The sequence below is a fragment of the Myotis myotis genome, unplaced genomic scaffold (genome assembly GCF_014108235.1).
Source record: "Myotis myotis isolate mMyoMyo1 unplaced genomic scaffold, mMyoMyo1.p scaffold_m19_p_1, whole genome shotgun sequence".
In the NCBI taxonomy this organism is placed as follows: domain Eukaryota; kingdom Metazoa; phylum Chordata; class Mammalia; order Chiroptera; family Vespertilionidae; genus Myotis; species Myotis myotis.
In genome coordinates, this window is record NW_023416313.1 from 86128398 (window position 1) to 86155801 (window position 27404).

General features: G+C 46.6%; 1 protein-coding gene across 5 annotated transcripts in view; it reads left to right on the top strand.

Annotated features, from left to right (window-relative positions):
* The window catches only part of LEF1 (lymphoid enhancer binding factor 1), a 116574-nt gene extending 93102 nt beyond the window's left edge, over window positions 1-23472 (top strand). For 2 of the 5 annotated variants that reach the window (XM_036343668.1, XM_036343641.1), the window contains 6 exons: window positions 155-277; window positions 1206-1368; window positions 6275-6382; window positions 8632-8680; window positions 9319-9359; window positions 22349-23472. In XM_036343668.1, the coding sequence (XP_036199561.1) occupies window positions 155-277; window positions 1206-1368; window positions 6275-6382; window positions 8632-8680; window positions 9319-9353 (478 nt within the window). In that variant the 3' untranslated portion in view covers window positions 9354-9359; window positions 22349-23472. Of the gene's footprint in view, window positions 1-154; window positions 278-1205; window positions 1369-6274; window positions 6383-8631; window positions 8681-9318; window positions 9360-13932; window positions 14765-22348 lie in introns of those variants that run through there. The other 3 variants (XM_036343659.1, XM_036343632.1, XM_036343650.1) reach the window with 2 other exon arrangements.
* Window positions 23473-27404: the final 3932 nt, after the last annotated feature.

Genomic DNA, 27404 nt, shown 5'->3' on the forward strand with positions numbered 1-27404 from the left:
ACAGAAAGGAAAGAAATTGTCAGCCTGTTGCCATTTATAGGTAGTACTCCTGTGTGCAACTGCCAATAGCAGTTGGTGGGTTGTTGCAAAACGCCATCTAGCTTTTGCTGCCGTGGCCTCTAGTGCGGATTGTTTCTTCTCTTTCCTCCTCTAGGTTTTCCCATCACATGATTCCTGGCCCTCCGGGTCCCCACACAACTGGCATCCCTCATCCAGCTATTGTGACGCCTCAGGTCAAGCAGGAGCACCCCCACACTGACGGGGACCTGATGCACGTGTAAGTGTGCGCGGGCTCCGCTGGGAGTGCCTGAGGATGCTGCCCGGTAAACAGTTTCTTCCTCCCAGTCGCACCTTCCCCTCTCTTTATTGTGGAAATCAGTTAGCTCAGCTTCCTGTGGATTTTAGTGGGCTTGATTCTCATTACCAACTAACTTTGATTCTGGCATTGGAAAGGAGCACAGACCTCAGTAGATCAAGGGAGCCTCACCGAGATGGAGTAATCTTCAGAGCACGGGCACTGGGTAATCTTGAGCTGTGCAGCCACTGACTGCCCGATTTCAACTGGTTCTGATTGTTGGGGAGCCAGCCCCCGATGATACCTGAAAAGGACTGGGGAGTCCAGTGCCCGCCCAGGATGCAGTTTTCCCGTTTTGAGGCTTTAAAAGCATAGAAGTCCAGGGAAAGGGGCGACCCACACCCAGGATTGTATCAGGCTGTTACAGCAAATTCCTTGAAGAGGAATTTGCAGACTGGGAGGATGGGGTGGCAGGAAGCACGAGATAGTCCATAAATGCCCTCCGATATGGGCAAAGCCAACAAGCATTTGTTTGGGGGCTAGAGGCTGAAGTTTCATTAGCGTCTCAAAGTGGCCCTTGGCCCTCCTCCCAGAAGTTAAGAGCCTGACTTCTGAAAGAGGAATGACCACTTACACTGCAGGTTCCGCTTTTCCTGAGGTGACCAAGGAGCTGGGCCTGGGGCGCTAACCTGGGCAGCGGTATACACCCATTTCCATTTGGCGCTCACACTTCCGTTGCTCCAGGGGAACTTTCTCCAACCTAAGGGCACTCCCTCACTAAGGGTTGCTCTTCTCAGTTGGTGGTGTTCCAGGCTTGTAGAGTTTGCTGTGTAACCAGATGCTCTGCTACTGTCCACCCATCTCTTCCTTCTTCTGCCCACCCCTCCCCCAACACCTCGTCCCCCTTCAGGAAGCCTCAGCACGAACAGAGAAAGGAGCAGGAGCCCAAAAGGCCTCACATTAAGAAGCCTCTGAACGCTTTTATGTTATACATGAAAGAAATGAGAGCAAACGTGGTGGCCGAGTGTACTCTGAAAGAAAGTGCAGCCATCAACCAGATCCTAGGCAGGAGGGTAAGTAGTGCGATGGCAGCTCCGTGTTGTGGGATGCGGGGGCTGCTTCCTTAGAACCTGCCCAAATGCACTTGCACGGGAGGTGGTCATCGGGTGCACCGGGGCCATCACCAGCCACTCTGGGAAGTAATCAGGAGAACCAGCTGAGGTGATAGCTTTTCCGAGGATTAAATGCTATGATGCATTATCAACCACCTAGGCTGTTTCTCCTGTTATCACTCTTAAAACAAGAACTTGTTGTCTTGTGTGTGCCAGGCAATGAGACAATAATTGCTGAATAAAATAGATATGGTTCTTGTCTTCATGGAGTTCAAAGTTTTGTGACAGGATACAGATATTAGGCAGCTAATTACCTGATACATGTATAATTAAAATTGTGACGCATACTGTGACTATGAAGAATAAGATTCTATGAGAAAGAATAATGGGGCTAGGAGAAGGGCCCCTCTGAGAAAATAGTATTTAAGCTGAGACCTGAGGGATGCGTAGGGGTTAACCACGTGTGTGAAGTCCAGTCTGAAACAGGAAAGCATTGATCCCACATAGGGAGCGACGGAAAAGCCTGGGACAACCTGCTTGAACCTGGCAGATGCTGGCCACTTTTTCCAAGGTAGAAGCAGATCTGTGCTACTCAGAAGCTTTGAGTGGAAGAATTTATATGGGCCAGAGAAATCTTTATTCTAGAAAAATCACTGTCTGATTCTCAAAGTGTACATGAGCCAGGTTTCTGGATTGCCCCCCTTTTTCATCATTCTGTCACCTATGCTAAGATATTTTTTCTGAGAACATATTATGTACCAGGCACTAGTCTGAGACTAGGATAGATACTGAGATTTTTATATCCAACCACCAGGCAAAAGGCTAGTCAGTTTTTCCGGGAGTTTTTCTCTGGATTGAAATGCTTTTAGTTAGGTATCTGAAGAGTGGTGGGAAAAAATTGAATATTTAAATTCAAGTCACATTTTCTCTGTAATTGCATTATACTTTTAGAAAATGCTTCATCATAGTTGTTGATGCTCTTCATAGATGTGTGGTGGCTTCTAACTATGCAGGTGTATCTTTGTTTTTGAACCCTCTCAAGAAATTCGTGATTTGCAAATGAACATTCGATGATGGGGGTCTAGCAACCTTTGAGAAACCTGGAGGACCACGTTTTATCTGTTATCGATTATCATTTTTACCATGTTTGCTACAAACCTAATACATTTTAGCATTCATAAGAGAAAGCATTCAGGAGATTTTAGGGAGAGAGGAGCAGGCTTTCTTGCATTGATTCCTGTTGGATGGCAAAAAATAAAAATAAAAATAAATGCAGCTATTTCCAACCTGCAAGACACCAGGGTTTCAGGGTCAGGGTGCAGTGACAGACTGTAGCTTTTTGGTGCCCAGTGTACAATACTCTATATGTCCTGTGGACCCTTAAACACTGAATAACAGCAATTACAATGATTTCCCAAGCCGATGAGTGATTTCCATCATCTCTGAAGAATTTCACCTTAAAAGCTTAAAGACTGATGACCATTTCCCCTGACCCTTCAAAAGAAGAAATCAGAGGAAAAGAGGAGTTGTTCTTCTTTCATCTTCTGTAAAACTCTTTGTTTGGTTGTGTACTTTTTTGTGTAGTTTTGTTTTCCTTTTTTGAGTTAAAGGTCCCCTGTCCCTCCAGCAGGGATTCTTTTCCTGCTCCGGAGACTGGGGAGGGCTGTGCTATGGCGGCGTGCTTCCTATTTTTCATGCACGTTTCCCACAATTGCTACTTTCTCAGCTCCCTTAACCATCCCCAGGTCAGAGCATGTGTCCTAAGGGATGGTTCTCATTTGGGGTCTCTCTCTGTGTTTGATTTGCACACCTGTTTCTATTTATAGTTTCTGAGCTCTCTGATTAAGATCAGGTTTTCTCCCCTTTCATGAATCCCCTCTGCCAGAGCAGCCCCTGATCCTGCCTAGAGTCCCCGGCTTTACCATCGGTGACGTTTTACACTGGGATGATTATCATTCTTAAAAGGGAGCTTAAGTTCATCCCTGAGCATTTTATCTTTGGGTTTTCATACATTTTATTGTCTCTCTAGAGTAGAAATGTTCATGCGCAGGAATTAATCAGTTTCCTTATTATTATAAATAATAACACAAATCTAACTTTAAGATACACTTTTTTTTAGACCTTCCAGTCTATTAAAGGGAATTCCATTTATTACAAATGTATTGTCAGGATTTTAAAATTTTGAACTATATAAATTTCTTTAAGTTAAGTGGGTATTTTCTCAACAACTTGGTGAAATCTTGACAATGAAATTTAATTTTTTTAAAAATTAACACAGTTTTTCAGTAAGCAAAAGCAATAGAAAAGCATTTTTCGTCGGGTGTGTTTCAGAAGTTCCAGTAAAGAAAGATCATCTTTCTAGTTTGTATTAGACTTTATTTTGTTTCAGTGCAAAATTTTAATACCATTATTTGACCTCCCGCTTTTCTCTGGTGAATGCTCTTTCATTGTGAGTAGACTTTGAGCATTAGAAATATCAGGAAACTAAAAGGAACTAAAAAACGCAAATAAATGGTTTAATTTGTGACCTGCTTTTTCTCCTTGCAGTTTGCTCAGTTTTGTTAGCTTGGGTTTTTTGTCAACCCTGTTTTCAGCTTGAAGTGAAAAATACCTGGTTGCTTGAGTAAAAGACCCAACTTCCCAAACTTGGGGAAATTGTTTTATAAAACTTAATTCAGGCTTTTTCAGCAAGTTATAAAGCTGCCATAAGTTCTATAAAATTATATTGATATGTTATGGTAGCATTAGAGAGAGATTATTTGTCAAATGAATAAACAAATTTACAAGGTAAGACTTCTTTTGCAACTTTGTCCCTTTTTGCCTCCTTTTGTGTTCTTCTGTGGTAACACTTTGCCTCCTGCCAGTCACAGTTACTTAATGCCAGAAGTGTGTAAATATTAATGATTAGTCTTTTCTCAAAAAACAAACACACAACAGCACAGAAGAAAACAATCAAGGCTGCCCTCCTCCCTTGTGCTCAGTTTGTTTGCCTCCCCCTGTGGAGGGCTCTCACCAGGACAGCGTAGTGTCTCAGGTTTGGGAACACTGCCCCTTGGCAGGTGCCACGTGACTTTTCTTGCCTGATCTAAGCTGCCAGGGCTGACCCAGGCCTCTTCCTAGGCGCCTCTTGACTCAGCGTGTTTACTCTGCTAGTACAGTGCACTGGGTCTCAGGTAACTGCCAGGTGTTTGTTTGTTTGTTTATTTGTTTGCTTCCTTGTGTCCCCTCCCCCAGTTATTTTTAAGAAAAGCATATTACCTGCTTTAGGTTCAGGCCAAGTCCTGCTGTGTGTCCTGCTTCTTAACTTTACACTCTACACTCTACAGCAATTAAAAAATAAATCATCTACCCTGTCCAACACAGCGGCCCTGGCTTTTAAGGGGATTTCAAAGGACATGGGCTTAGTTGACCTGCTGGAGGCTGGAGTGGTGGGTGGGATGTGGCAGGAGGGGCGTCAGTGCTCCTCCTGAGATGGGCTTCTCTTGACAGACAAGAGCAGCGGCTGTTTCTGTTTTCCCCAGGAAAGCTTCCTAGCCTGCCTGCAGGGGCCGTCCCGTGCTGAGGACTGAGACATCGCTTCCTCCTGAGGACTTTCTCATCAGCCTCTCTCGCTCCTTCCTCTCCCCAATCCTGTCTTTTCTTTTTCCAAGAACAGGGGAATTAAAGTCAATATTCAGGGTGGACATGAATGAGAAAGACTGGCCTAGCCTTGCATGGAAGGAGTGAACTAGGAAGCTGCCTACCCCCGGGAGCTGGGAGAGCAGGCGTGGAGGCTGGGCTGATCCAGAGTGGGCGTACGCAGGTGTGCCCGTGGACTTAGGTCTGCTCCTGCAGCTGCCGCCTCCGTGCCATCACCTCAGGACAGTGGGGGTCCCCCAAAGCTCAGTCAGTCTCCTGGAAGGTTCTGCTGACAGATCCAGGCACTGAGGAAGTAGGGAAAATATTTGCAACCGCCTACTGGGGGCCTAGGGCAAGTTATGGGCAAATATATGCAGAGCAGTGTGCAAATAAAAACCACTTAAAATCCCAAAAGGGATGCCTTGCCCTACATAAGCTATTTTGCCATGTACGTATATATCCGTGATGTGAAAGGGAAACGGGAAGTTTGCAGGGTTTCAGCTACTGTATTCTCCAAAGTAGGTACTATTGCCTCAAATCTAGACGGCAAAGTAAACTTGGATAATGCTCCTTCTTTCCATCAGAAGGAAGCGAAAACCCAGCACCATGAGGTGTGCATGTGTGATTGATTGTACAATGTTACCAGTGTTCTCCCTGGAGACAATCAGCGTTTATGTACGTGTGAGGAGAGGGTGAAGGGGTGGGCCAGACTGACTTTTGACGTCTTGCTCTACGGACAGGATCATATGATGAAGGTTTCAGGCTCTTCATATGACAGTGGGAGAGTGCCCGTGCGAAGTGAGGATGTATCTGTGGGAAAGACATCTGGAAGTTATCACGTTTTGCATAAATAAGTGGTACTTAGGCTCAGATATCAGAATATGCTACGAACTCTGTAAAGGGCTAAATTGGGCGTTGAGGTTCAGCAGTGAAAGTTCTTTTTAATTTGTATTGGAAAAGCGAAAGGGGGGGGGGTGACAGATCCTGTTACTTTGGGTACTTGGGTTGACTTTGATGTGTTTCCTGTGATATCAGAGAACAGAACAGAGAGACCAAGGTTTTGAGTTTGTCTCCAGCCACCAGACTCCAGCGGGATGTCTGCAGCGCTGGGTCTTCTGCCATTTACAAATAAATCGATGTTTAAGGGCTTAATGTTTTCGTTCCTCGGTGTTGAAAACATGAACTCTGTACTACTGTGTCTATTTTGCTCACTTCAGTTTGTCTCCCCCCCCCCCCCCCTTTGTTTCAGTGGCACGCCCTCTCCCGCGAAGAGCAGGCGAAGTATTATGAACTAGCGCGGAAGGAGAGGCAGCTTCATATGCAGCTGTATCCCGGCTGGTCGGCGAGAGACAATTATGTAAGGCCCGCGGCGTACCCAGGCCCTCTGCTGTCACTCATCCTCTCTTCCCAGGGCTTTCGTGAAGGAGGTGTTTCACAGTGTGGCTAATGCTGGTGCTATGTCCTATTTTTGGAAGTTAATGGACTTCATAATGTATCATCACATTTTGAAAGCTTTGAGCTGTCACAATGTCTTTTGGCTATAAGTGCTAATCAGTTTTTTAAATGAAACTTTTTAAATAAATTAAAAAACATCTTATGTTTTCTTCCATACAAAAAAAAAATTAAAAGACCTTATTTATCATTGAAATGATGGCAAAAAAGATTTTTTTAAGCCCATACACTCATCAGGCTCAGTCTCCCAGCGCCTCCTTAAGAAAGAAGACTGCTTGAGTTGAAGAGTTTTCTCCCCTGCACTGGGCTTCTGTTCCCGGCTGGTAATTATAATTAGCATCTTCTGGGCAGAGCCTTTGCCATGCCTTTTAAGTGGGAATCAGCTTCCCGCCCAAAGGGTTTCAGAAGTGTCCTCACCCTGCCCTGCATCTCCTGGATGCAGTTTGCCTGAGGGGGCAGCTGGCCTTCCCTCTCTGGCCCAGGGGAGGGCTGTGCTGTGCTATGAAGCTGTATAGATTGAATGAGCATTGCATCTTGAATGTCTTTGAAGTTTCTGGCTCTGACCCTTAAGTAGAGAAGTGACTTTTTACTTGTTAGAAGAGATAAAGGAAACGTTCTCTCCCTCTTGCTCTCTCTTCTTCTGTCCATATGGAGAGATGGGAAGAACGTTTTAAAGGCAGCCAGTGTCATGTGAATTTACCGTGAAAGATTTTCCTCTGCACAGTTTCTAAAGGAAATTGTTTTTGCAAAACTTGATTTTAGGATTGTCCTGGATAAAGGGGAAAGCCAGCTTTGTTACATACAATTTTTACCATAAATCAAAATAAGTCTATTAATTACTAAGGCCAACAGAAGTCAATCAAGTGATAGCACTTTAGCTAAAGGTATTCTTAAAATAACAGTATGAGAATAGTCTAAACAAGACTATCCTTATTGTAGCTTAGCTTTTAGTGTCAGAATGCTATTCTGATCCTCCTGAGATCATATTAAATATAGTTCAATGATTTACTATTATAATGCCCTATTATTCTATGGCATCACAGATTTCATAACTTCAGTGTGTTTTTATAGCTTTTATAACTGAGGTTTTCATAAATCAGCAACAGTGCACGTATTTTCTTAGGTGAGATCAGCTAAATATTTATTAGAGCTTTTAAATGTAGTGCTTAATAGCCTCAGCATTAGATATAATTTTATGAAAAATATTTTTATGCTTACCACCCATGAATTTTGTTTTTTTGTATAGGTTGACATTAAGCCATCCAAACTATGTAGCTCTTTTTGTTTACTGTAACTGTAGGTTCTCTTGAAACACCCACTTGTCCTTGAAATGTAGGCTAGGTCAGTGGTCGCCAACTGGTGGTCCGCGTTGGTCCGTGAGGTCCGAAAGGTTGGCGACCGCTGGCCTAGGCTATTTCACAGAGGCTGCAGTCACCTGTTCTAGAGAAGCGCTGGCCCCGCACAGCCTCTGTGGTGAGTTAGGTATGGCTGTGGCGGTGAGCTCCGGCTGAGGGAGGGGTCGGGTGCGTGAGAGGCAGTTCCTGGAAGAGATGACACTTGAGATGAGTGTTAAAGGACAGATGGGAGGGAGAGGAGAAAGTGAGGAAGTCCGTTCCAGACATGAAACAGCCTTGCAGCATCTTGTGAAAACCATCTGAAAGGGCGATGGGGGTGCCTGTGAGAAGCATGCTCTCCCTCTGTCGCTCCCCTCCCAGCGCACTCAGTAACCTTAGAGACCGAGTTATTCGGTGATCACTCACACCGGTCCGGTTCCCGCTGGTTGCCTTAGTGTTTGTGAGGATAGTTTCAGTCAGCTTTCCAAAGTCTTATGGCTTCAACAGTCAGGCCCTGTGGCATGAAGAAAAACTATCTTGATGTGTATAAACACATGGTTTCATGTCTTCACACAGTATATTCAAGATGATCTTATAGTTTTATTTTTTATTGTTAATGTGATTTTATACATATTTTCTCTTCAGCCAAGGATATGTTTATTGATTTGAGGGGGGATGGGGAGAAAGAGAGAGAATGAGAATGAATGAATATGAGGCATCTGTAGCTCTTCGTTGACTGCCCATCTGTATTTTTGTGTCCCATTCACCCATGTGTTCTCAGTACAGTTTATCACATGACACTGTGCCTGTCTTCTTCCAGGGTAAGAAAAAGAAGAGGAAGAGAGAGAAACTACAGGAATCCACATCAGGTAGGCACCCTGTGACTTTTCAGTCAATCCTCACGCTTCTGACAAACACCTTTAAAGTAGTTTGCATCTGTATCTTGTAATACTTCCACTTTGCTTTTCCTCCTGAAATTCTTTAAAAATGTTTTAAGAGACCTTTCTTTTCAATGTGACTTTGTGTTTAGGTACATCTAAAAACTCCTTTCCCCACCCTGTCCCCTGGAATCCTGGTTAACTGTGGTTGGTTGTTGTGCTTTGTTTTTGCTTCTGATGTCTATGTCCTCTTTGTTTTATTAATACTTCTGTTCTTCTATTTGCAGAACTCTTTACAGTAAAAATTTTTATGATGATTCTATAATATGCTACCTTATATCCCCTTGAGAATCTTTTTTGTGGTTTAGGTTATTTAAAAATATGAAACATGGTGCTAGGGTTTATCTTTCCTACACATTAATTCAAGGCATCCATCAGTGAGGTCCTATTTATTTCCCCTTTTTCTTTCATTAAAAGTAAGGTCACCTGTACTGCACAAATAAAAATGGCTGGTATAAGAACCATAAAGAGTAAAGCAAACAGGTCCACTTGATGTTGTAGCTACTACGTATTTGGAATGTTCAAAAACCTCGTCAATAAAAATTTGTTAAAGACACAATTTTCTGCAGGTACAGGTCCAAGAATGACAGCTGCCTACATCTGAAACATGGTAAGAACGACTCTCTGGTCCTACTGCTGACATTCGTTATAAACAGAGGCACTTGCTTGCGAATCTCCTTGCTCACTCAGCATTGCTCCTTTAAAGAGGAAACTCCACCAAAATCAAATTAGCGCTTTAAAAAGAATCTGATGGTTTTTATACCGGCTATGTATTTGCAATATAGTATGCGTTCCTCTCTCCCCTTCTTCCTGCTTTGCCCCTTTAATCTTCCTCCATCCCCTTTTCCCTGACTCTCTTCTCAGCCATTCCTCACTCGGAGTGGCAGATCTGCCTCCTTAAAAAACAAACAAACCAGCAAGCAAAATGCGGTCTTTCTCCGCACCCGGGGCTGGGTGAGGAGCCGGGCCGCTCTGTCGCAGCTCAGCTCCCTCTGCTCCCCAGGGCTTCCTGTCAATTGAGATGACACACAGATACTTAAAAGTTACCATTTGTTTCTCGTGAGAAAGATGTGCTTTCTTTACTTACTTACTTACTTATTTACTTATTTAAACCTGTCATGGGGACTACGTACTTGATTAACTGTATTCTGCTACCAAGAGTTTTCTTTATTGGTAACCATTGCTAGATCTCCCTCTACTATTTGCAAGTAATACTCATTTCATTTCTTTTTGCTCTAAAATTATTTTTGACCACATAACCACCAGCCCAGGGAACCTGCCTTGTACACTGACTTGGTCTTTGCTGAGCTTTTCAAAACGTAGTGTGTCCGCATTTTCTCCCAGGGCCAGTTCTTCTCGAAGGAGCCACCTTGGGTTCTGCTGACTCTCCAGCAGCCACATCCAGGTGCTGTCCGTTCTGTCTCTTGGGTCTGTCTGGCTTTCCTCTCTCACTCGCCACTGCCACAGCCCAGCTCGGGGCACAGACTTTCCATCGGATTATTGCAGTAGCCTTTGGGCCATTTTCCTGCCAGTTTCCAGAGGAATTTGCTCAAACACAGACTGATTATGTCACTTCCCGACGAAAACAGTCGGTGCTTTTCACCGCCCGTAGGATCAAGAGCAAACCACTTAGTGCCGCCCCACCTCTCCCCTCTCCTCAGAGTGCAGCCTTCAGCCGCTCGCTCCCCGCCCCTCCTGCCCTCCCGCCTGTCTTATGAGTCCTGTGCTCAGGCCAGGCAGAATTACTAGCGGTTCCCAGGTGGGTGCGGCTGCTGCACACACTGCCTTGTGCTTGGAGGGCCGGGTGCCTGAGTGGAGCGCTGGCCTGCAGACCATTTGGCTCTTGACTAGAACCAGGTGACTCCTACTTAGTCTTTAGAACTACATTTTGATGCGGAGATGTCAATGGAGTTTCCCAAAGGAGCCAGCAGAGGTTTGGGAACCAAGTAGATCTGAATTTTAAATCCACCTTTTGCCTGGGCAATCTATTTCAGCTTTTTTTTTAACCTCACCAAACGGTATGTTTTTTTATTGATTTTTGAGAGAGAGGAAGGGAGGGAGAGACACACACATCAATGTGAGAGAGAAATATTGGTTGGCTGCCTCCTGAATGTGCCCTGACTGGGGATTGAACCTGAAACCTATGTATGTGCCCTGACCAGGAATTGAACCTGCAATCTTTTGGTGCATGGGATGATGCTCCAACCAGCTGGGCCACCCGGCCAGGGCTCTACTTCAGCTTTTTCATCTTCGTTCTCCTCATCTATGAAATGGGGATGGTAACACTTGCCACCTGCAGTTGTTTCTGTGCCACAGGTGCTTGCCTTCCTCCTCCACCCTCACGGAGGCCCGACTCAGGTGCTCTCTCCTCTGTGCAACTCCCTGATCTTACTCAGATTCCCAGGTTCTTCAGAGTCCCATCACCGTAGTTCTGTGATATCAAAAGTCTTCTAACCCTGGCCAGGTAGCTCAGTTGGTTAGAGCATTGTCCCCACCTAGGAAGGTTGTGGGTTCAATCCCCAGTCAGGGCACATATAAGAATCAACCAATGAATGCATAAATGAATAGAACAACAAATCTCTCTCAATCTCTCTCAAAATCATTTAAAACACAACTCTTCTAAACTAATGCAGAGAGGCAGCCTTTTCTCTGAGTGAAAAGAGGGCCATTCCTTCATCTAGGTGTCCAAACAAAGAATCCAAAAAATGTCACAGATGCTCATCTTTAATTCAGCCTGACAGCTATGATCCTAGGACCTATTCTGAGGCCTCCCCACTTGGTGATGAGGAGCAAGGATCAGAAAGATGACTTAATCACCAGCCCTGCCTCCAGAAGCTCATGGCATCATAATAGAAGTAATTCTAGTAACCATCACACACACAAGCTTGTGTGGGATTTTTTGCACTCTTTTTAAGTACTGACGCAGGTCTGGACAGCAGTCTTTCCTTCTGTGCTCTTCCCCCAAAGGGGAGATCCTCCAAAGTGCAGTGTGCTGAGGACTGACCTTCACAGACTCGCTCCACCTTCTATTTGCATCAAAATCTCTAATGCTGTTTCTGTTAAAAACCATGGAAAATGTATTACTATATTTCAGAGTTTGTATTTGGTTTTGTGTCCTTATTGATTAACATTACCTAGTATTTTCCATTAGAAGATTAAGCAGAGTTTGTGTCCTAGAATGAGTGTATCCCAAACAACTTTAAAAAAAAAATAAGTCATAACTATCATTGTGCTTTCTTGTCACTTTTTTCTAAAGTTAAGGTGTCCTCTCTAACCTGTCTCAGAAGAAAACAAAATAAAGTGGCCCCCACCCTCTTCCAGCCAAAATTCCCACCAGCTGCTTGTGGGGCTCCAGACGGTGGGGCTCCCCTGGCCGCTGGGCCGTCCTTCAGCCTTTGAAGTCACTGTCCCCTCACTGTCCTGCTTCGGAGAGCTGCACTGGTGGTCCCTTGATAAGAATTACTGAGCAGCCCTAGCTGGTTTGGCTCGGTGGATAGAGCATCAGCCAGTGGACTGAAGGGTCCCGGGTTCGATTCTAGTGAAGGGCACATGCCTGGGTTGTGGCCTCGATCCCCAGTAGGGGGAGTGCAGGAGGCAGCTTATCAATGATTCTCTCTCATCATTGATGTTTCTATCTCTGTCTCCTTCTCCCTTCCTCTCTGAAATCAATAAAAAAAATATACATATATAAATATAAATAAATATATAGAGAGAGAGCAGAAAGGAGCTAAGACTTGCATTCATAAAGATTTCAGTAAATTATGAATAGTATCTCTGCTCTTCCCCCACCTTCTCTCTGTGTTAGGAACTCAGGAACTGTGATAGGTGTAGTAGTTGACGTGTTTCGTCATCATTCAGCAGGCACTGAGCACCCAGCGGAAGCCAGGCTGCGCGAGACCTGGCAGTAGAGTGCTGGAGGAGGCGCGGGAGCCCCCTGCTCTCACAGTGCTCGTACTGCTGCGTTGTCGGGTGGTTGGTGAAGAATGAATGGGGAAGTATATGCGCTGTAATCAAAAGGAAGCGGGGATTGGGCTTGGTGTCTGCTTCAGGCTGGCTGCTCAGAAAGGGTCTTTCTGAGGATGTAACACTTGGGGACACCCACTTGTTACCCCTGAGAAATGGAGGGTGTTGTGTGTACGGTTTGAAATAGAGCAGTGGCAAAACAAGGAAAGGCAAGGAAAGAGAGCCTTGTGTCGCAGGAGGAACTTGGACTAGGAGTGAGGCCCCGGCCCCTCACGTCACCCCTGGGTAAGCTGTGGGGCCTGGGGCGGGTCATTTCCAATCAGTGTGCCTCTGGCTCCTCGCGTGGCAGGACTGAGAGGGCTCCGACCAGCTTCCTCGTCTGCTTTGCTCCCCGTGGTCTGCACTGCCTCCCAGTGTTGTCAGAGAGACTCGGGTCTCTTTTATATTCACTAGCCTGCAGTCTGCATTCTGTGCCTGGGTGGTTTGTAACCATTACACACCTGTGTGATCTCGGATGACTTGTACCCACAGTGGCTGTGTTCTGTTCCTGCATAGGTCGCCCTCCCTACCCCCTTCTCCCCAGGCCAGGGCCTGGATGCTCTGCTTCTATGGGTTTGATTCTCCGCTGACATGATCAAGTGGCTCCATCTGACAGTCTTGAGTCATGCTAGTGCTGGCTTCACCTTAGATACAAACCGAAGACAGATAAAACACGTGATTAGAGTCAATCATGCGGGTAGTGCGATGTGAAAGCTCCCACGGCTGGTCTTCAGTTCTGCAGGGAAGTAACGGAGTATTAGCTAAGTCCTGCTGCTCCTCTCTATAGTCAGGTAAAGCTGATGGAGCACAGAGCCCAGGCAGGGGAGATGTCCTGACTCCAACAGGAAGAGTTTTGTGTGTGTGTGTGTGTGTGTGTGTGTGTTTTATTTTTAATTGATTTCAAAGAGGAAAGGAGAGGAAGAGAAAGATAGAAACATCAATAAGAGAGGATCATTGATCGGCTGCCTCCTACATACCCCCTATTGGGGATTGAGCTTGCAACTCCAGCATGCGCCCAACCTGGAATCAACCAGGTCAGTGCTCAACCACTGAGCCACACCGGCTGGGCTGGAAGGTATTTTTTTGAGGTGGTTTATTTCTCTTATGTACTCAGTGAAACGTAACACTGTTTGCTGTCCTTAAAGAAAATCTTTCATCCATGTCTGTTGCTCAAACGCTAGAGACTCTCATGACTAGTATGGAACCATCAACTCAAAGGAAAATGCCCTGCGAATAAGGAAGAGGCTCTCTTCAGCGAACCAAAAAGCCCTCTGGAAGCTTGTGTTTCTACTCTTCAAAAGATAGGTTTCATTTAAAGCTTCCTCTTTTCCTGATGGGAAATGCCACTGCAGTCGCCTCATGCAGACCTAGATAAAACCTGGCGATTAAGCAGTTCCTGTGCCCCCAGCTGTGTCCCCGTTTCCCATGTGCTTCCACTTCGGGTCTTAGGAGAAGAGTGTTTACTCTGGTGAAATCGTGCTGAAACACAGAACTGGCGTTCACCCGTCGCTATACCTTGCCACAGCTTCCAGGACAATTAGCAGTGGGATCTGTAAGAGCCATTCTTCTAGGTTGGAGTGATTCCCAAGCTGTGGGTCTTTCATGAAAGCCCAGTTCATCCTTAGCTTTTGGGCTGTGGGAATGCTGGGAGCGCAGGGCCACAGGGGATGAGACTGCACACGTTCTCCTCAGGCCCAACTAGAAGGCAAGTATCATGAATGCCAATCATTTGTGTGTTTTTTGTTGTTTCCTTTTTAAAATATATTTTTATTGATTTCAGAGAGGAAGGGGAGAGGGAGAGAGAAACATCGACGATGAGAGAGAATTGTTGATCGGCTGCCTCCTGCACACCCCACACTGAGGATCTAGCCTGCAACCCGGGCATGTGCCCTGACCGGGAATCAAACCGGGACCTCCTGGTTCATAGGTCAACACTCAACCATTGAGCTACACCAGCTGGGCTAATCGTTTGTTTATTCTCTGCAAATATACAGTGAGGAGGACTCCTGCAAGAACTGCATTAGGCAGTGGGGCGGGGGGGGGGGGGGGGTGTTGCTTGCTAACTGGGCCCTGTCCCTTCCTGGCGTGCTCCCAGTTTAAGAAGATGCAGATGTACAAATGGGTAATTAGAAAATAATATGCTTTGTGCTAGGAAGGAGGCGCATGCAGTGCATTATGTAAGCATAAAGAGAACAGGAAGTACGTAAATCAGAGTGAAATCAGGGAAGGCTTCCTAGAAGAGGCAGCACTTGAGCTGCTCTGTCATGAGGGAATTCTTGGGTTTGCTAGAACAGGGATCAAGTTGCTGTGAGCTTCCAGTGTTTTGGTTCATGTTTGATTTGGAACATGTAACATCTCAAGAGTTTGTCAGAAGTCAGAGATTATCCTCAAAGACTGAATTTCCTTTCCTGAGCTAATCAAGATTCATGCGGAATTAAAGAAGCCAAGAATTAGAATCTTTTTAGAGAGGATTATCATTCTGAGTTTACTAATTTAAAAATGTAACTTCACAACGTGGTTAGTAACTTTAGCAGAACAAATACCAAAAAAAAAAAAAAAAAAAAGCCCACCATCTTAAATTATATAGACTGAGAACATATTCTAGTGATATTTTGATGTATTTTCTTTGATTATATAACCTCAAAGAACTAGTTTAAAAGTAGAAACATGCTATCTCTAAAAAAGCAAAAAACCTCCGGTTCAATGCAGACACAGATGCACACAGGCGCTCGGTACAGACACACCTGCTTTCGGCTTTATCGTGTATACTCGCTAACCTGAAAAATTCAAGTGTTTTTACTTTAACCTTTATTTTTCTGGAGCCAAGAGGTATGTAGGGGAGGTAGTTTCTAGTATAGTATAGAATGCAATAGCTGTTTGTGCAGTGCTTGGATTTATATGTTTAAGAAAATTGTTCTAGCTTTCTGTTTGATGGTGGTATTTGCGAGCCTGGCGAGGTGGTTAGGGACGGGGAATCCGGGGTCCCTGGGTCCTGTGAGGCCTCCCTACAGAGCAGCCTGACTACAGAGTGGAACAGAGACATCCTCAGGGCAGGTGATAGGACTGGAGCCTGGGTCTCTCAGGACCCTGGCCTGAAGCCGGGAGTACCCTGCCCTGGAGTCAGGGAGTGGACTAGATATTTTCAGTGGTCTTGTTGAGAAAAACGTTTATTTCAGACTAGTGCACATGGAAAGAAAATTAATTAGAGGGAATATTTCAATATACACTTAGGCACTGAGTGTGTCAGGCACTGAGCAGGGGACACGGGCGTTGAGGGCTTTTGGAAAGGGAAGCTCAACCATTGAGCGACACCAGCTGGGCTGATTGTTCATGAAATTGAATAAAGATCAGTGGTGCTGCGTGGCTGCCGTGGGCCCGAGTCAGCGTGTCCTGGGAAAACGTGTGCACCTTTTCCTCCTGCCTGGTTCTTCAAATGGAGGCCTTGCCCAGGGGCACCTCTGCCATTTCCTCAGCGCTCGGATCCTGGTAGCGTGTCCTTTGCCTTGTCAGGACCGACGGTTTACTCTGAGCAGGAAGTGGAGGTCTCGGTGGCCTGGAGAGGCTCACGCTCAGCCCCTGCCCTGGGCATGCTCCTGTCTGAGATGGTGGCCTGCCTGTGCCTTCCCTCCTCTTGTTTGCCCACAATCCCTGCTAAACTTGTCCCAGCTGACACTTGACTACAATGTTCCTTATTAGGGACTCCGTGGTGAGAACATTCAATAAGGAAAGTGACATCTGCAAGTAAGGGCAGGCCTGGTCACACCGTCTTAAATAGAGACGGCTGCCTGGGGGCACTGGCTGGGCCACACCGTATGTGGACTGCGGGTGTTCAGATCCTGCCCCTTCTGCAGGATGCTTTCTGCGCGCTGCTGCGGGCGCCTCGAGATCACAAGGAGCACAAGAACCCATGCTAGCGTGAGCAGGGCAGGAAATCTATTTTAAGGAACAGGAGCATCTCGTGGAAGCCAGACAGTTGGGCTGAGGAGAGGACTAGAGGGTGGGTGGCCTGGGAAAGCTGTCCAAAGGTTCTTCCTGCCTCTTACGTCCGCGCCCCCCCCCCCCCCCCCCGACAATTGCTCCATTCTCCCTCCTGCAGACTGACTTCCTGAGTTCTTTGATCCTCAGGCCAGAACTCCCAAGCTTAGGTGTTGTTACCATCTCAGTCTCCCAAAGGGATGGCGATTCTTTCCAACCCCAGAGAAGGGGCTCTGGTTGGCCCAGCGCGCTCAGACAGACTTCTGCCCAACCCGTCATCAGCTGTGGCCAGAGGAGGAGGGCATGCTGTACAGGTGCTGTCAGGCTCACTGCTCTAGCCTGAGGGTGAGGAGTGGGCATGAGAGGAGCGCAAGGCAGCAGCCCACAGGTGTGCACTGCAGCTCTGTAGTCACTGCGGCCTGGCCTGTTAGCTCAGCAGACAGGGCGGTTTTATCTGGACAGCCATGTGTTAGGGAAGACACTGGGGGGGGGGGGTCGGTCGCCCACCTGGTGAAAGCCTTTGAAATCTTGGCTGTACTGTGGTGTCCTTGCCATCAATCCCTCTTCCTTCTTTCCTGGCCAAAAGAGCTGGCATTGTGTGCGAGTTGCCGTGGGCAACAGAAATGGGGAACCAGACCCTTGGCTCTCAATGTTGATCACGTGCCATTAAATATAGGAGGGAGAGAAGTGTGAGGATTGTTCAACCCTCGTAAGACACGTAATACTTGGTATTGTTCATGAAATTGAATAAAGATCAATGCACAGAATAGTTGATAGAAAAAAAGTATTCTGGACACATTTCTTTTTAATCAGAATGCTTTTCTCACTGAGCCATCTGGATTTATAAAGGAAATCAGCCCTTCTGAATAAGGGGATTTCCCAGAGAACTCTAGGTTTGCCTTTTATTTAAGTTAACAAAGCATGTAATGGTTAACTCTTTTGGGTGTAACTTTGCCTTCTTCAACAGAATACGTGGAAATTAAATATTTCTTAATACCTCCTATCATTATTCCACAGTGCACAGATGTGACATATATAGTACATGCTAATGAAGAATTGGTGCTGTTGGCCAATATTCTTAAATGACCCGTCATGTTGGATTTTTAAAACTCTGCTCTTGCCCTGGCCGGTGGCTCAGTTGGCTGGAGTGTCTTCTGGTACACCAAACGGTCGTGGGCTTGATTCTCTGTCAGGGCACATACCTAGGTTGCAGGTTCGATCCCCAGTCAGGTTGCATGCAAGAAGCAACCGATCCAAGTTCTCTCTCACATCCATGTCTCTCTCTCACCCTCTTCCTCTCTCTCTAACAATCAATTTAAAAATAAACAGATCCTTGGGCGAGGATTAAAAAAAATTGTTTTAAAATCTGATCTTTACAATATTTTGTGCCCTCCTTTTCTGCCTGAGACTCTACCCCTCTTGGACAGTAATATGCGCCTTCTGACATTATGTGGATCTGGAATGAGAAGACGAAGCTTATTTAAATAATACATAAATGAAAAGTACATGGGGCCCAGTTGGCGCGTGGCGGTTGCTCTGATGAGGAAGGGCGGTATGTGCTGTTTGTGGGGGTGAACTTGCCAGCACGGGACAGCTTGAGGCTCTGCCACGCTCTCGCCTTCAGCTGTGTTCTTTGGAACTGAAGCTGCCAGGTTCACGGACAGCCAGGTGAGGGGGGCGGTTCTGCCAAAGCTGTCCGTGCGCTGCAGGAAGCTGCTTTGTTCTTTTTGACAGACTGAGGAGAAAGGTGTGGTGGAGAGAACATATGCTCAGGGCTCAAAAGCTAATCCTGCCACCTGTTGAGGGTGACCTCAGGCATGTTGCTTAACCTCACTCAGCCCCCATTTCCGTATCTGTAAGTGATGATTACATGACACTGTACATGTCAAGTACTTGCCAGGGCCTGGCACACCCGTGCTTGGCAGACATTGCTTTTCCTTCCCCCTCACCAGCTTCTTGCAGACAAGGCCTCCTCGGAATCAGCAAGGCTGTGACCCACAGGGAGCCAGGAGGCCTGGGTTCTCTCGGGCGTCACCTGGGATCTGCCCCTTGATGACCGTATGCCTCAGCCTCCTCTGAAACAACGGCCGGACTAGCTCCGTCATGCTTGCTTCCTGCTCTGGAAGGAGGCACGTCTCGCCTGACATACATGACATTGCGCAAGGCGGGAGTTCACGCCCTGAAATCACAGGCTTTTGTCAGTTTGCCCTGCGGCAGGGCTGAAACTTCGACAGTTGGCGTGAGGTGTGCAGTGTGCTGCTGTAAGGCAAACTTCGCAATTAAAACCTGCCTCTGTTCACCTCACAGGCACCTCTCCTCGGATTTCATGCCATAACTTTAGAATATTTGCAGTTCCTGTTTCTTTCGAGTCACATTTGGGTGGAGGAGGAAGGAAGGGTTTTTTTTATTCCAATCTTTGAACCTTCTTCACCATTTCTGAGCAAGGACATGATACTGCATGACACCAAGGGGCTGGGGGAGGTCTCCTCATATTCCTACAGCCCCGCTCCGCTGCCCCACGGAGGAGCGCGTCCCTCTCACATGCGTCCTCCCTGGGGAAGGGGGCCGGGCTGCGGAGCCCGCAGATGTGGGCTGGCAAAGCATCAGCTTTGTAGACTCTCCTGTCAGAGCTGATGGAGCAGGAATGACGCCCTTTCTCTTCACTTCTGAGTCAAACCTAGAAAGCTCTAACGCTTCAGAGTCAGTGCTGGTTCTCCCTCCATCTTGAAACCTTTGGGCTTCTGGTTCCATCTGGTTAGTAGGATATTTTGTCAAGACTGGTGTTTGGTCCAGGAGAGAGAACATGGGTTTCAGCTGGGGGCGGCGGTCGCCTTGTGCCTGCTGGGAATCCACTGTCCAGAGGGCCACCCTCGGGAGTGACTCCCGCTGGAGGAGCCTGAGCTCTGACACACACAGAGGGCTCCTGGCTCCCTTTGAAGCGGGCGTCTAATTGCGGCTTTGATTGCACAGATTTCACTGGTGGGTTGGGCTGCGCCGGGCTCGCCTGGCCTGGCCCAGCCCCCAGTGGAGCCTTAGATGTGGGAAGTCTCTAGTCTCCCGGCGCCATGCCTGTGGTTTCTTGAAAAGACTCTTGATTTGACCAGTGTTATATCAGTGAAGCAACCCTGCCAGCCCCCATTGGTCCCACTTGGAGGTAAGACTTGGTCTGCCCTGACAACCCCGTGTTTACAGGAGCAACCAGGTTCGGACCGCCATACCTGAGAGCTGAGGCAGTTTCTCTGCCCATGTATTTAATGTTTGTGCCACTGTTAGGAAAGTGTCCCGGTGGGGGCGAGCTGCTTTTTGTCCGTTGTACAGAGGACTCTGAAGCCAGCTTTCCCAGAGGAATTGAGGGAGGACGCAGAATGAATCAGCGGCGGGGAAGCGTGTGGCTACCTGGGGAAGAAACGGCTTCGTCAGATGCCGACATTCCTTCGGGAAGTGCATGTGACCTCTGTGGTGGACGGCCCCCCGGACGGCCAAGCTTGTCCTGACACTTGTGTTCGTGCTGTGCTCAGCTCAGGAGGAGAGGAGGCGGCCCATTGGGGTGAGGTCAGAGGGGAAAGGGCGCCTCAGAGAGCCGAAGTGGGGGTGCTACAGACTGGCAGGTGTCCAGCCCTGCTCAAGGAGGAGGGCCACCGCAGGGCCGTGGAGGTCTTGACCTCATGACCTCATAGTCAGACTGTGGCTGGGATGACGGACAGATCCCAACAGAGGGACAGTGTGTCTCCTTCAGCCTGTAGATGATCTGAGGCCGGCTCATCTGCCGCTGCACGAGCCTGGCCCAGTGCCGGGGTTCTTATTGCAGCATCAAGAAGGGTTCAGCAATCTGGAGAAGGCTGTGCGTAGATTAAGTAGGAGTCTGGAGATGAAACATAATTTTGAAAGGCATTTGGGGGTCAGAGGAGCTTAGCTAAAGGAGCTAAGTTCTAAGATCTCAGGTCTTAGGTCTCCTCGTCCCAGGACCCCATGCTTTTTATTAACACAATTTGTCCTGAGGCGAAGCAGAGATGTACACTTCAAAGGGTCAGGGTTTAGTACAGAGTCCATTGTCAGAAATGGAAGAATTAGCCTACGGCTGTTCAGGTGTTTGGCCAGTAGGAGGCAATGACATATAGATTAAGATGCCCTTTAGCTGTCTGGCAGCCACAATCAATTTAATGTATCCTATTCAGGTTTGGGGAAATGCCTTCAGCCATTCCCAGATGCAGCCCTGCTGTCATGCTGGAATTGGTCTCCGGCCGCCCAGGGCTGCAGGCCGTCAGCACACATTAGAAAACCACAAGGCGGCAGTGTTTTCCTGTCACATGGGAAAGGGGCGTTTGGCAGGAGGACAGGCATTGACATTGTCCTCAGTGGACAGCACTCTGTGGCTAACTGCCCTCTGTTTGGTTGCTGCTTTCTATTTTCAGTAACTACCTAGATATACAGATAGTTTCTGCGCAATTTCGATGAGTCCTTTTGAGGCCGGTCATCCCAGGAGCAGCTAGTGTTCCCCAGGCTCACCGCGCACCAGGCTCACAGGCCTGCACCTCAGGCGCTGGCCTCGCCTGCCCTCCCAGTCCCCGCTCCATGGAGCACCCTCCTTCCATGAACAGCGGTTGACAGACTGCAACCTCCCACGCCAAGTTCAGTTTTCATTATGAAACTATTTCAAAGCTTCCTTCTATTTCTCCTCTAAGTCTCTCTCCACTCAAAAAGCATCAAGAAATTCACTATTAGAATTAATTTTTTGAAGAAAACTTCTTCTGGTAACAAGGACAGCACAAACACAAATATGGGGATTCATCTGTGATGGCCAGGGACCCAGGTCGTCTGACCCGGGTGGCCCCCCCAGGTTCCTTCCCGGGTGAAGGAACCAAACTTTGGCATGCTTTCACTTTCCCTGCATCTTTGTCTCATCCTGGTACAGCGTTTATATTTTATTTTTAGTTGCTTTAAAAAATCTCATTTTAGGATTTGGGGATCCTTTGTGAAAGTCATTATCATCAGCAATATCAAACAACAGTTACTCAAACACTTGTCAAGTGTACAAACCAAGGCTAACATTAGCGCTCTTAGTTATCGGGAAGAAAAAAACAAGAGGACTGTAAGTCTGCAGTGAGACTGGAGAGGCCTATGTACAATGGACTGAGTGGTGGACGGAGCACATGCCGGTCGCAGGGGCTGGCGGTGGGCGTGTGCCTGCAAGGGCTGATGGGAGCAGGGGTGAGTCCTGTGTAGGACAATCACACAGCCGATCCCCACAGTGCACAGAATACCCAAACACTTTAGAGAACAACTCTTCCCCTTATGTGGCCATTGCCCGCCACAGTTCATGTTTGTCCGTGATCCAATGTAGTAAATGGATTTTTTTTAAAAGTGTATTTCACATTATAACCTATACATGTATATACGTACGTGGAACTAAAATAAATATTTCAGTAAAATACACTTACCTCTCACGTAGTCTGGGGCTACGGGGCTACCATGGGGCAGTTTGTGTAGCCATCGCCAAGTCAGCAGAGTGGATTCATTCCACGCAGAGATCCTAAGTCATGCACTGTGTTCAGTAGAGGTGAAAGTCTTGTCCAGGCCTTAGACAGAGTCTCATTAACAGCATCTCCTGTGTTCCTTCCTGAGGTGGAAAACGAAGCTCATTCCCAACGTGCAAAGCCAAGGCGGCGGCCCCGGGACCCCTCCTGGAGATGGAAGCTTGTTGAAACCCAGACTGTCTCCACGGCCTGCCCAGCCGACCCCAGAGGAGAACTGGCACCACCTTCACCCTGAGGTCACCGCTAGAGACACTGATCCACAGAGACAATCACTGCCGAACCCCTTTCATCTACTGCAAGAGCCAACATCCAAAATAAAGTGTAAAAAGTTTTTTAAAAGAAAATTCAGCAGCACATGAGAATGCCAGCAGGCCCTGGGTCAGCTGAGCCACTCTCCTCCCCGCGTGTCCGCCGTGCACTTCCCAGAGCCTCTTGCATCCATACCTGTCACCTCTTGGCGAGGATGGTGACTTGGCTGCCCCCATGGGCCTCGAGCACCTGGAGCCAGCAGCCAGCGCGGCCGGCCGTCAGCGTCCCCGCGGGACCGTGTGGCCGAGTTCCCTCAATGTCTCCGTCTTCACTTTCCCTTCTCTGCCTTTCTCCTGAAGCTTTTATTTAACAGCGCAAAAGGATCAAGTTTGCTTCCTTTTTTTTTTAAACTTGAATATTTTTTTTACACTTTTTAGTTTTAATTTTCTTGTATATTTTGCTAGCTATGAGCTTTTAAGTAAAATTCAAAGATCTGAAAAAGTTGGAAATAAAAAGGGACTGAAAAGAAGCCACTGTTTTTTGGGCAACATCTTGTCCAGTAAGTGGCCACGTCCACTCTGCTGGTCGCAGTCGGCAGTGCTATTCCATTTTATTTTTCTTCGGATCTCGTTTGTTTTTTTTATGGTAAACCTTAACAGATACTTTCAGTAGTCCAGTTTGCAGTGAATTTTCATTTCTTTCCTTCTCACCCCTTCTTGTAAAAAGCCCAGCACTTGAATTGTTATTACTTTAAATGTTCTGTATTTGTATCTGTTTTTATTAGCCAATTAGTGGGATTTTATGCCAGTTGTTAAAATGGTCATTGATGTACCCCTTTTTTTTTTAAATAGCAAGGCACAGCCTTTGCCCCAAACTGTCACCTAACGTTTGTCATTCCAGTTTGCGTTAACGTGCTGAGCATTTTTTAAAAGAAGCTTTGTAATAAAATTTTTTAAAGTGTAATTTTTTTTTTAAAGTGTGAAGTTCCTGATCATCTGGAGTTGGTGATGGTGAACTAACTCCACGGGCCAGGTCATAGCTGCTCTGTCCCCGACTGAGGGCACTGCTGATGCAGTTTTAAAGGTACACCTCCAAGGAACTTGTAGGGAGTGGGCCCCTCCACCTCCTTCCCAGGTGTAGACGAAGTCAGGGCCAATGGGAAGAAGAGGGTCCCCAGGATTCGGATGGGACCGATTCCCTTCTCGAGCCCCTCAGACATGGCTGTGGGCTCCACCCTCAGCTTGCTGCCATGTCTGCAGGTGTGCCGCGCTTTCCACTTCATAGCTCATTGCTTCTCAAACTGGGTCGCCAGGTCAAGGTGTCCCTGTGCCGAAGGAAGGTTTTAACTCCCTCTAGTCTCCCCAAAGTCAACATTTCCCCAGTATTGAGTTTATATTCTAGAATTCTCCCTTTTGTTACACTACTAGCATATAGGTTGGTATCTGACTTAGCCAAAAATACACATTTTGCATTTCAAACGTCAGTATTTCATGATTTTCCATGGTGGTTTCCCATCCATTGAGATAGCATGAGGACCATTCATACCATTGGTCTAACTTAAGTCTCTAGTTGAAATCCTATCTCTTTTTTTCAACCTTCAATACAGCTGGGGAACAGCTGGCTACCATACTTGTAATAACCCTCCACATACTGTACTTGAAGATCGCCATTAAATCACCCCTCAAATTTCTCTTCTCCAGGCTAAGTAATCCCAACTCCTTGAACCTTTCATCATCAGTCCTTTAATCATTTTTATTACTATCCTCTGGAATCTCGCCAATTCCTCTTCATTTAGTCCTAACTTGAACCAGGGAAAAATGTCTATTTTATGTTCAGGGGACCTACTTTTTATAAAGGTTTCATATTCATTTGAAAATTATCTGAGCTTTTTTAATATACATCAACCAAATAGTTATACCTGAAGCCCCACCATGCTTTTTTCAGGAGTTGACTAGAAAATCCAACAAAATAATGTAAGAGGTGACATTGTTGCTTTTATTGCGGGGAGAGGTTGTAGCAACATATTAATCGGCTTTTCTGGATCTTAGAAATAAACCCATGAATAAAAAAAGCCTGTCCATTAAGTAGACAGCAAGGATACAGAGCTGAGGATTGAGCCTTGCGCAAGCCTCTCCATGGGTTCCCCCTCCACAATTTTCACACACAAAGAATGAGTAACAATGTTGAAAGAAATGGGTTTGCATCCTCTCTGAGCCAGTGGCTCCTTCCCCAAACCCAGTCCCCTCTTCTTGTTTTTTCATTGAGGATATTTTTCCATTGACTTTTTAGAGAGCGTGGAAGGGAGAGGGAGAGACAGAAACATCGATATGAGGCAGACATATCGATTGGTTACCTCCCCCACATCCCCTGAGCCCACAACCGAGGCACATGCCCTTGACTGGAATAGAACCTGCGACCCTTCAGTCTGCAGGCCAACCTTCTAGCCACTGAGCCAAGCTGGCTAGGGTCCCTCTTCATTTTTTATTTTGCTTTCAGGATAACTTTTCCCAGAGAACTTTGATGTCAATGCAGTGCTGAAGCCTGGCCCATTCTGCCCAAATCCTGCTTTCTGCTGCAGCGGGTTCTGGGGAAGGAGAGTCAAGAGCCCCTGGAGGTACAGGCCAAGGGAAGCTCTCCTGGACAGCTGGGCAGAGGGGCTCCTCCAGCCACTGCTCCTGCTGGTCGTGGTGACTTGGCTTTCTTCCTTGCAGCAGGCTCAAAGCCGATGGCGTGCCTCGAGGAAGACGATGGCCCGCCTTTTTTTCTGGGAACCAGCCTTTCTGTGAGGCCACAGTTGGCACACTGGCCCTTAGGAGGGGTGTTTTCTCCTGGTTTAGTTTGTTTGGTTGCTAGGGTTGCTGGCAAGGACCCATTTAGCTGGAAGGAGCCTTTGAACAGGTTCTTGACTACAGATGTCCCAAGTACAATATTTTTTTCCCTCTATAGTTTGGTCTAAGGCTGCAACAATATGAAAACCTCTACTCAGGGCCCCGGAGCAATAATGAGATGTCTGTGTGTCTTTCCTTTTAAAGGAGAAAAATCATGAGGAAGCAACGCATGTTCTGGCAGAAAAGGGAAGCAAATTCCACATGACAGTAGTTGTACAAACTACATTTACCCTCTTTCCCATGGAATGCTCTCTCTCATGCTGAGAACTTTAGGAGCTGCCTTAACTTCCAGGGATACAGACATACACACAAAACTTTGAACTGCTTTGTAATAGGGTAGTTTGCAATTAAGCATTTTCATAGGAATAGAAGGATGTGATTCTAAATGCTTACATAAGTGTATTAGGGGGAAAATAAGATCATTGATTTTGTTGGCTCTCACTTAGTGGGCACCATTTTGGAAGTTGCTAAACTTCCGCGCCTCTTTAATGGGAAAACCCATATTCTCCTCCTCTGCTGCCAGGAGTGGTGGTGAGGGAGGTTAGGGGAAGGGCATATAAAAGCAGCTACTGAAAATAAACATTACTCACATGAGACAACCCAAGTTAGAACTTTATACATATCAGGTAATATAGAATTAACTTAAGGTAAAACTTGAATAACTCAAGGAAACACTGGCTATTCACTTATTGCCCTGTTTGAGAAACAATGCTAATGTTGTTTATCATAGGCAGCATTGGGGGGCACAGCAACTGGTGTAAGAGAAATGCCCAGCACCCTCATTCAGTACATATCACTGAACACCTGCCACTGGGCTATGCTGAATGGTGCACCAGCAAAGTGTTTGCACTGTTTGCAAGCTTCCTCGCCACCTCACGTGTTAGAATGTACAGGCATTCTGTTGCTAGATAGTAAGTTGGACTTTAAAAACCAGCTCTATGTTAGGAAGGGGGTGGTGCAGCAGGAAAGGCCTGGTTTGGAGTCACAGAGCCGGACAACACCCACTCCCACCACTGCCGGGTGCCAGGCACCCACCTCTCTGGGCATGCCTCCCTGTGGGCTAAATGAGGAGACCACTGACCTCTACAAAGGAGACGCCTGCCAGATAGGAAATAACTAATAAATGAATTTCCCCTTGAACTGCTTTGTAATTTGTTATTAAACATACTTTCTTTGCTCAGTGTAAAAAAAATTGTTTTTGTACTGCCTATAGCCGTAGAACATGTGAACATATTTCTTCTGTCCATGGAAGCAATTGGTAACCAAGCCTAACCAATCCGTCTGGACCAAAAATCAAGGAAATACTTACGGAAAATGATTAGGGTTTGGACTGCACTGGGTCATCTACACCAATGTGTTTACTAAGTATTTTTCTTAATCTGTAATAGCTTAAGATGTTACCAGCTAAATTCATTAAAATTTTTACTTACCTTAAATAAATGGGAGAAATTGGTAGGAAATGTGTGATTTGCCAGATTGAATAACACTGCTTAACTGAGTAGGCAATCACACTGCTTAACTGTTTCACTTTGCAGTCCAGTGGAATTAGTCATTTCCTCTTTTCCATCTCTAACTTGAATCTCTCAATTGAACCATATTTTCTCCCAAAGGAAGAAGGTAGAGGCCACCAAAGTAGAATGGAGCCCCACCAATCAGCCTGTTTGTTGTTATAGATTCTACCAAAGTTAGGTCAGACTCCTGCTGTTCAATTGCAGAAAGGCAACCCACGGTTTTAAAGCCCAGCTTGCCCTCCACACCAGCTCACATCCCCCTGAGCATTCACAGGGCAAGGTTTGCACAGCGCTCCTGGGGCTGCCTGCGGCAGTTTCATCCGTCACAGGCTGTGCCTACCCTGGTTCTAAGGTTCCAGTCAGCTGGGCTGATCTTTCCTGGGTGTCTGGTCCCAGAGAACTGGAACCCATCCAGCAGCCCTCACAAAAACTGGCCCGTTTTCATGAGTTTTCTTTTTTCCTTTAAAAAACTATTTTAAAAAATATTTTTATTGAT